Source organism: Glycine max, chromosome 5 (assembly GCF_000004515.6).
Source record: "Glycine max cultivar Williams 82 chromosome 5, Glycine_max_v4.0, whole genome shotgun sequence".
Lineage (NCBI taxonomy): Eukaryota > Viridiplantae > Streptophyta > Magnoliopsida > Fabales > Fabaceae > Glycine > Glycine max.
In genome coordinates, this window is record NC_038241.2 from 35,799,574 (window position 1) to 35,809,501 (window position 9,928).

At 31.1% G+C, this 9,928-nt stretch overlaps 1 protein-coding gene across 1 annotated transcript; it reads left to right on the top strand.

Moving 5' to 3' along the window:
* Positions 1-1,107: 1,107 nt before the first annotated feature.
* On the top strand, positions 1,108-4,675 carry LOC100809342 (uncharacterized). The gene is made up of 7 exons (XM_041015548.1): positions 1,108-1,560; positions 2,203-2,289; positions 2,386-2,646; positions 2,759-2,923; positions 3,036-3,089; positions 3,202-3,348; positions 3,989-4,675. Exons 1-7 carry the CDS (start codon positions 1,396-1,398, stop codon positions 4,364-4,366), a joined length of 1,257 nt encoding a protein of 418 aa, XP_040871482.1. The 5' UTR covers positions 1,108-1,395; the 3' UTR covers positions 4,367-4,675.
* The last annotated feature ends 5,253 nt before the right edge of the window (positions 4,676-9,928 follow it).

Genomic DNA, 9,928 nt, shown 5'->3' on the forward strand with positions numbered 1-9,928 from the left:
TATTTCACTAACGTTAATTTGTTTTGCCAATCATAAGATAACCGGACATGTACAATAATAAAAATAGTAATTAAATTTTTAATAAGTTATTTTTTTCATTGAATGAATGAATCTAATAATAATGGAAGAGTAACGGATAGTCACGGTCAGAACTTGGGACAAAAGTTGCTCCTGCTTTTACGCATAATAAGGAAATTTTCAGTCTTTTTAAGGAAAAAAAAAAAAGAAGAAAATTTAATCTCAGGTTCCGCCTGAAAAGTGAAACCCTTTTAAAGCAACAACAAGTATACTCGAAAGAAAAACTCTTTGGTTAAATTTTATAAATAAAAAATAATTTTGCAATTTAAGTTAAATAATTACATTATCTTAATTTTTTTTTATCAACATTTTCATTATTTTTATATATTCACACATTTTAAAAAGCCTCTTCCTTTTTTTATTTTTGAAATGCATAGGATAAAACGGTAAAAGCGGATTGGGTCTGGCACAGTAACACCGACACACAAACAGTGAAACACGATTCACAGTTCACAAATTCACATCAGTATCTATCTAAATGACAAAACTAGCACAAATGTTGTATGATAGAATTGCAGATAAATCTTATTTCTTGGTGATTATAAATTTGATTAAATTATATATATATATATATATATAATATTTATTAAAATAAATTAATTCTTTGAATAGATGTTATTATCTTGAAAGATTAATTCTTAATTTTCGAAAAATAATATCATTCAAAAGAAAAAAAAACCCAACAAAACTAGCGTGTGGACACTGCCACGCATTCATGGAAATTACAAACATACAGACCCACACTCACTCATCTCTTATTTTTCATCTTTTTTTTTTTATTATTTTCCCATGCTTTTCGTTTTCCCCTCGTGCAAACCTCTAAGCTATTTTTCTATTTTACTTTACTTTACTTTATTATTATAAAAAAATTACCCAAAAAATAACATTTTTAAAAAAGGAAAGAGCGAGAAGGCGATGATGATATTGTTAATCTGAAAGTGAGAGGAAAATGACAAGAAAGAGGGAGCTAGAAAGTGACGGTTTTTGTTTAATTATTTAATGAATCAATTATTCAATATAATATGATGATGGAAAGTGGAGGGAGAGAGAGAGAGAGAAAAAAAGAGTTTTTTTTTTTTTAAAGAAAGAGGGAATAAAACAAAAGAGGGTTAGCTTAGTATGGCTGTTTGGTGTTTAGTGGGTACCCTTGCCTTCATAGGAAGTGAGAAACTAGGCTAGTTAGTCCCATTGGAATTTTTTTTTTTGTGGCTGAAGAAGGTGAAAAGGGGGCAAGTTTCACTCTTCAAGGAGTTTGAAGGGTGTCAACTTGTGTTTTGAGACTCTGAGGTTGAAGCTGCATTTTTTTTAAGGGTGGGGATGGGTTCTAGTTGTGGTTGTGGTGTGACACTTGTTCTTGTTTTCTGCTTATGGGGTGTGTTGATCTCCCTATCTTCTGCTGCTAGGCTCAGTGCTTCAAGGCAGAAGCTTGAGGTTGCTAAGCATTTGAATCGCTTGAACAAGCCTCCTGTTAAGACCATTCAGGTCTGTCTCTCTCGCTCTCTTTCTTTCTCTCTCTTTACTTTTGACTTCATGTTTGTGTGTGTGTTTTGGGGTGTTCTTCATCCACCCCATTTTGGTGTTTCTTCTTGTTTTAATCTGTTTGGCACCCAATGAAATGACCTAGTTTTGTGAAGAAAAAAATATTACTTTTTTTTTTTTGCCCTTGTTTGCTGGAGGGGAGTTGCTACTGAAATGGTTCTGTACCTTTCAAACATTTTCACTTAAAATAACCCATCTTGCAAGCTGCTGCTACCGATTTTTTTTTTTTTTTAAGTATTAGGTGACTTCTTTTCTTTTCTCTTTGTTTTATAAAATGTAGATCTTTTGTGTGGATGTGCTGATTTTTCAAGCCAACTAAAATTTCCCTTTAATTTTTTTCTCCTACTTACACCCCTGTAAAAAAAATAATAGCCCATTTGATGGGAACTATAGATTGAATTTTGAAGCTGTAACTAGAAAGTACTGTAAGAAAGAAGTAGGCAATGATTTGCCTTTTTTGTTTATTTATTTTCCCTTTTTAATCAGCTACCGGGTTTTGAGAAGTAGAAAGATATTGGTTTCAATTTTGTTACATAGTATTTCAAATGTTAATAATATGATGATATGATTTTGTCAATGTTGCAGAGTCCAGATGGGGATACAATAGACTGTGTGCCTATTTCGAAGCAGCCTGCATTTGACCATCCTTTCCTCAAAGATCACAAGATTCAGGTCTATTTTCCTCACAAGATCTATTTTTTCTGTTCTTTGTTTTTCTTCATTTTTATGTACTTTTTTTTTTACTAACAGCATGCTTTGATTTAATAGACAAGGCCTAGTTTCCACCCTGAAGGGCTTTTTGAAGAGAACAAGTTATCTGAAAAGCCTGATGCAAAAACACATACCCCCATCACTCAGCTGTGGCATGCGAATGGTAGATGCCCTGAGGACACAATACCCGTCAGGAGAGCCAAGGAAGAGGATGTTCTGAGGGCAAGTTCAGTCAAAAGGTATGGTAGGAAGAAGCACAGAGCAATCCCTAAGCCTAGGTCAGCTGAGCCTGATCTTATTAACCAAAGTGGTCATCAGGTAAGAACTGTTTTGAGTGCCTTGTATTGTTATCTGGTTTTCTTGTTTCCTCTTTTAAGTAGTAACCTTGGTCTAATTTCCTGATGGTGTTTTTGTGGGGTTTTTTAATCAGCATGCAATAGCATATGTTGAAGGAGACAAGTATTATGGAGCAAAAGCCACTCTAAATGTGTGGGAACCCAGGATTCAGCAGCCTAATGAGTTCAGCTTGTCTCAGCTTTGGATATTAGGAGGCTCATTTGGTCAAGATCTTAACAGCATTGAAGCTGGCTGGCAGGTACTAAGAAATAAGAATCACTATTCATTTATACCAAGTGTGCAATCGAAGTACCTGCCCTTGACTCTGAATTATAATTGTAAATTGTAATGACTGTTGTGCATGATAACAGGTTAGCCCAGATTTATATGGTGATAACAACACGCGGCTATTCACCTACTGGACGGTAAGCTTTGATGTTATTTTTTTATGCATGGCTTTGATTTTTTGTTTTAATGTTTGTGTTAGTCCAATTTATTATTGTTTTTTTTTTTTATCAAACTCACTGCATTTTGCAGAGTGATGCATATCAAGCTACTGGCTGCTACAATCTTCTTTGCTCTGGATTTATTCAAGTCAACAGTGAAATAGCAATGGGTGCAACCATTTCCCCAGTTTCTGCATACCGAAACTCCCAATTCGATATCAGTATACTTATCTGGAAGGTAAAATCCCAGGAATCTTCCTGGTTATTAATCTGCAGATGGAAACCACCCTTTAATTAGGTCTCATGCCATTATTCTTCCAACTAGGTGTTTGGCATGTGGACCATATTGTAATGTCCCAGGTGTTTGGATTCTTGGAAACCTCTATCATCTTTCAAGCATTTGTATGAAACATTCATGACATGTGGAGATCCAAGCCTATGTTTTCTAATTCATAGCTAATATGGGAATCTTGAGTTTTTACCGTGTTCACTTATTAACTGGCCAGTAAAAGCTTTTTTTTTTTTAACCTAGTATCAGTAGCATTCTTCGTGGTAGTGGTACCCTAGTTAGAATCATCTTTATAGTACAGATCCCTGGTATCTCCTCCCAGTTTCTTTCGATCAGGATATGGACCCCAATTTTACTTGATGATGGGGACACTGTTAACAATTCAGCCTGCAGGAACTTTGAAAAGTCATGAATTGCTTATACTCATGTCTGTAAATGCACAGAACACATGTTGTGTTTTCAACCTTCATGCCCTTTTTAATTTACACACAATGCTCTTTTCTGTTGATGAGCTAAACAATATACTTTTAAGTCATTAACTTTGTTGGTACTAATTAGTTATCTTTTTTTCTACTTTCCCTCCTTGTAGGATCCTAAAGAGGGACACTGGTGGATGCAATTTGGAAATGACTATGTATTGGGGTATTGGCCTTCTTTCCTGTTCTCATATTTGGCTGACAGTGCTTCCATGATTGAGTGGGGAGGTGAAGTTGTAAATTCTGAGCCTGATGGTCAGCACACATCAACTCAAATGGGAAGTGGTCATTTCCCTGAAGAGGGTTTTGGCAAAGCAAGCTACTTCAGAAACATTCAAGTGGTTGATAGCTCCAATAATCTCAAGGCTCCCAAAGGCATTGGCACCTTCACTGAGCAATCGAACTGTTATGATGTCCAAACAGGCAGTAATGGGGATTGGGGCCATTACTTTTACTATGGAGGCCCCGGTAAAAATCCTAATTGTCAATGAGTAATGATGAGAGGAAAGTAAAAAAGAAAAAAGAAAAAAATTGCAGCCTCTCTTGTATCATTGAATGCAAGTGTTAAAGCCCTTCCTTCTCTTCCATCTTGTATACCCTTTTTTCTGTAGTGGAAAGTTTTGACTCTTTTTTTTTTTTTTTTTCCTTCTAATATTGAAAGATTCTCCATGTAAGCTAGGGGAGAAGTGTGGCCAAGTTTCTCAAAAGCCTAAAGAAACAGGCCTGCCTTTTATAACATCTTTGTATTTTATTTGTTTGTCCACTCCTCCTCCCTCTATAAGAGTGTTTGTCAATGGCAATGGAGCTGGTCTTTTGTGATTACCAAAACTAGAACTTATTACTTACTCTCAAAATGAGTCACTAATGTTGTTACATTAATATTAAATGATTATTATATGGTACCTATGGCTATGGCCATGCTTTGAATGAAAAATGAGTCAAATAAAAAAGTGAAAAGTACTGTGAGACCAGTGAAAGAAAAAATGAAATTGTATTATTATTTAGCTTTGGACTAAAAGATGCCTGAAAAGGGTTGCATGTGAGTGGCTGACAGTACTATTTGTTTCAATTTCAACTTTTTTCGTGAAAAGTGGGCCCACTTCTTCCACCCCACATTTTCAATCGCTTTCTCCAACCTGCAAATCCATCGTTGTATTACCATTAAAGCTTGTGAACATGCGGTGCTAAAAGTCGTAGGTCCAGCTCCTTTATATGGATTTATATATATTATTAAGAGTCACTAATATTATCGTCTTAAACTAAAAATAGAAATTTTAAATTCTGAAGGATTGGATTAGCAGTAAACTTGATACTAGGCAAGTTATGCAATGGATTATGTGGAAACACTTTTTCAAGCTTTTAGTTATGTAAGTTAGTAGGTGTTAAATTGATACTAGGTGGGTGTTAAATTGGGTATTCCTGCAGCCTAATTGTTTTTGTATATGTTAAATTTTATTTATCTAATCAGATTATTATACTTACTAACTTGTAAGTTATAACAAATAAATTGTAGAAGCATGTTATGAAAATAAATTAAATATTTTTTTCGTCCCTGTAACTTGATATATTTTTTTTTCATTTTTTCTGTAATTTTTGTATTCTTAAAGCATTTTATATAGTGTTTTTAACAATAAAAAAATGTTTTGAACGGTGAGAAAATGTTGTTTAAAGAGCTTTAAGAATAAAGAATAAAACAAACATATTTTGGGATGACTAAGATGAAAAAAATAATTTGTAGAGACAAAAATGAAAAAAAAAACACTAAATTGCAAGAAAAAAAAATATTTAAATAAAAAATAAAATAAAATGAAAAGTTTGATTTTTAGACAATCTTTGTCATTAGTTTTTTACATAAAATATTAAAAAGATTCAATATGATGTAAAAATTATAAGTCATCATGTTATTTTTTTGAAATAACAAGCAATTCACTTTTCGTGTCATAGTGTTATCATGTATATGTTAAAATATAAGTATGGTCCCTTAATTTTTTTTAAATTGATTTCTTAACTTTTAAAAATTCTAAAATGATCCCTAACTTATTTAATTGATGACACATTTGTCCTTCTAGTCATTCGGAAATATTTCTCATTTTGGATTTTCAAACATGATTTTGAATCTTTTATTGATTAATCTAAAATGTAAAATTTATTCTATTAAATTCATTTACATGAAAACTATAAAAATTAACTAATGTTTTAAAAAAATCATAAACATAATAAAAATTGAGTCTCATAAACAATAAAAAAATAATATAATATTAGAATTTTTTTGTTTGATTAGTCATAAAACTCATTTTTCATGCCATCTTTACCTTGTGTTATGTTCCTTTTGGTCCGTAAATTAATTGATTCTTAGTTTTAATGTTGATAAATCTAATGAGATAAATTTTACTCTTAAATCAGTAAAAAAAAAGGTTCTAATTTGTGCCTGGAAATTGAAAATGGTAAATATTTGAAAAGAACTAACATGTCATTAATTAAATAAGTAAGGAGATCATTTTAAAAAATAAAAGTTAGGAAACTAATTTAGAAAAATAAATAAATTAAGGGAGCATTTTATATATTTTATCCCCATGTATATTAACCAGAAGGTTCTTAGTGACTCATTGGATTTGCAGGTGAGTTAGCTCTCTTTTGAAGATAAAGTCTACCAATATAAATTAAGCTGACAAAATAAGATGCTAACATGCAAGCTGGCATATATGCTTGGCTAATCTATAGAAACACGTAGATTGAGCACTGTTCTGATTTCTGACCAAAGCTAGTGCCCAAATATGCACGAGACAATGAGTAAGGTTACGACCTAATCTACTACTCTTCAAATAATAATTGATGTACCCACTACTAGTATTAATTTGTTGGGTATTGTATGACTTCTTTGTAAATATTTTTTGACATAATTCAATAAATTTGATTATGAAATTTATTTTACTCCAACACTGTTTTACAAGAATCCAAAAGAATATGACTTCGTTGCAATGAGTCAATTACATTTAATTACGAGTCAATCCTTGCAACATGCAAAATTTTGATCTTAACTTTTTCACTTTTTTCGTTAGTCATTTTTTTTAATCCGTATACATCAAAGACATCTACTAGTGATTAGTTAATCAACTGAGCTACTCCCTAACATAAAATTAGCTACTTTATCTCTTTAAATCTTGTACACTTTTGAGGACTTGTTGCTTATTTGATATGTTTAATAGTTTAACACTTGGAATTAGAACATATTATACAAATTATATTATCTTATATATATATATATATATATATATATATATAATATTATAACATGTTATTTCCATACCCATGTAACCAGAGCAGAGCCTAGCCTGGCAGTGACAGTGGCAGGTTTACATGTCGATGATGGCAAGCACAAAACTCCTTGCAAAGCCAGTGATTTGTCAGCAGCTCAATTTGGTGTATGGTTTAGGCATTGTGTTAGTGTTATTGGTTAATATTCTGCACAAATTTTGGAAAGGGGCACTGCAATATTGTCTTCAATGTGTCAAACAAATGCAATGAAATTGTATACGCTCAGCATCAACATTAAAAAAACTTGGGATATATAATTCAAAAATGAAATTGCCTTCCAGTTCTGTTTTTGCTTTTTCTTTCTGTTACACATGTGTGCACACACATATGTATTGGAGTGTCATTAAAAAGTATCTAGATCTATAGAGTATATACAATCTTCTATCATTTTCCATATTTTTTATGAATAGTATCGGTTCTGAGATGTAGATTTCCCGAATATTTCTAATAATTAAATTTAACGGGTTTTGAGGGAATTGAAGGTTCATGATTGGATAAAAAGTTAACAATGATGAACTTTAACACTGTGACTACGAGGATCGATGTTTAGCACTAGTCTTTGTGACGAGGGAATATTCGAGCCGAACACGAGAAATTTAGGTGATGTTTATGTAAAGATTTTGATATTCAACTCAGTGCATACATTACAGGATACAAGAGATAAAAGTTAGACAACACCTCAATTCCTATGGAATCTATTTATATTATTTCTCCTTCGCCTATTGTGACATTTCCTTATCAATAATGGTGTGACAATTGCCTCAATAAGCAAATAGTAACAAAATTCATATTATTAATTGAATTTGGATCATGGTTCAATTATTTACATTATATTGTAATTCGTTCATGGTCCAAAAGGTTCTTAACGGGGTGCATAGGAGGTTTGATTATCAATCCTAGTTTATAGGGTCAATTAAAAAAATTAACAATTATTATTTGTCAATAATAAAAAAATCCTAATTTATTGGGTCAACTATTTGGCTCATTTTTTTTATGTGTCCACCTCTTCAAATAGGGATCAAGAACAGTTATCCTCAAATCAATGAACTTGGTTATGGTTCTTCTAATAATTTCAATGCTTTTTCTTAGATTTCATCTTATTTTAAGATAAGATAGACTCTTTTGTTTTTTCGACTCTAAACTTCTAATCTTTTTTTTTTTTGGGATTTGACCGGGTGAATGTACAATTGTTTTGATGATTGCTTTCTCTTAAAGTTTTTGGTTTTTGTCTAGGTTTCTTCTTTTTATATTGCCTATCTTTCTATCATTCTTGTTTTCATTTTTTTTTGTTAGTTGAGTTGGGTTTTGATTATCCTTTTCATTTTGCTAGCTTTTTACCCTGCTTCTATGTTTGGTTAATAAAAAGAAAGTGAAAGGAAATAAAATAAGAAGAAAAGAGAGTGAAAAAAAAAAGAAATTTACCCACTCAACATCTTTAGTTATAACTTAAATTTAGATGTTTTTTTAAAATTAAACTACCATTAATTAAAATTAACAATCTATTAAAACATAAAGTACTCATCATAAATCTAGAATATTTATTTATTATAAAATTTAATCATAATGTAATTTATATATTTAGAAATTTGTATTCATTATAAATTAAAAAATTCATTCCATAAACTAAATATTTATTCTGTTATTCAGTGCACTGGTTGCTTATAAACAACATGTGGTGAGACCCATGACACGACCTAGCTATATCTCATCTCATTGTTCAAATTTAATTTCTACTTGCATATTTTGGATCAAAAGTACTACAACCATAATATTTCTCTAACTTAGTCTCAACTCCAAAGCTACCTCCTTGTGGTTTAAAGTTTCCTTGAAACTCACGTTTTTTATTTACAATAAGACATCATTGTATTGACTAGGACTTTTCCATGCTCTTTTTGTGTAAATTTAATGATTTTAAACCTTTTTTATATTTAATTGTGTATATGATTAAAATCAAAACTATTTTGAATAACTTCTCATCAAATCATTAGTTTTATTTAAAATGTGTTTTTTTTTATGATTGATGGTAAACAAACAAAAGTAAATCAGTGAGTAAGAACCCAAAATGACTGAAGAAAAAAAATTATCCACAAAAAGTAAAAAAAAAAAGTCATAAAAAATAATCATAAAATAAAACTTATTTTCGACAGCAATGTAAAGCAGCATAGTACTCCATTATTAGAACCTTGTAAAAGCACCAACTATAGAGACTCTTCATCAGTAAACATCAAAATGAGTTTCTAATAAATTTCCGACAGGATTCGTACTGAGAAGTCAATAGTAGTATTTTTCTTCTTCTTTTTTTTTCGCATAGAAGTAAATTAGTTGTTGTAAAAAGGAAAAGAAAAACGAGAAGAGAAAAAAAAAATCATGAAGTAGATGTACAAAATGCTACACATAAACAAGTAAAAAAACTGTACAAAAAGCAAAATTCTTAGAAAGAATGTAATGAAATAAAACAATCATAAAGAGGAAAACTCACCTTCAATGTATATTAAAAAGGATTCCAAATCAATAATGAAAAACTTCATACTGAAATAGCACAGAGATAAAGAACCAGGAATTGGAATAAAAAAGTTAGTAATGAGATATAAACGTGGAAAAAACGGAAAAAAGAAAGTTGTGAATAAAGTTTATTTATTTATATTTATATTTAACAAAGAAGTACCTCGTCGAAGGAGGTTTAGTTTTATCCTCCTAAGTCCTAATACTCCGGTAACTCTATCTTCTTTTTTTACTCT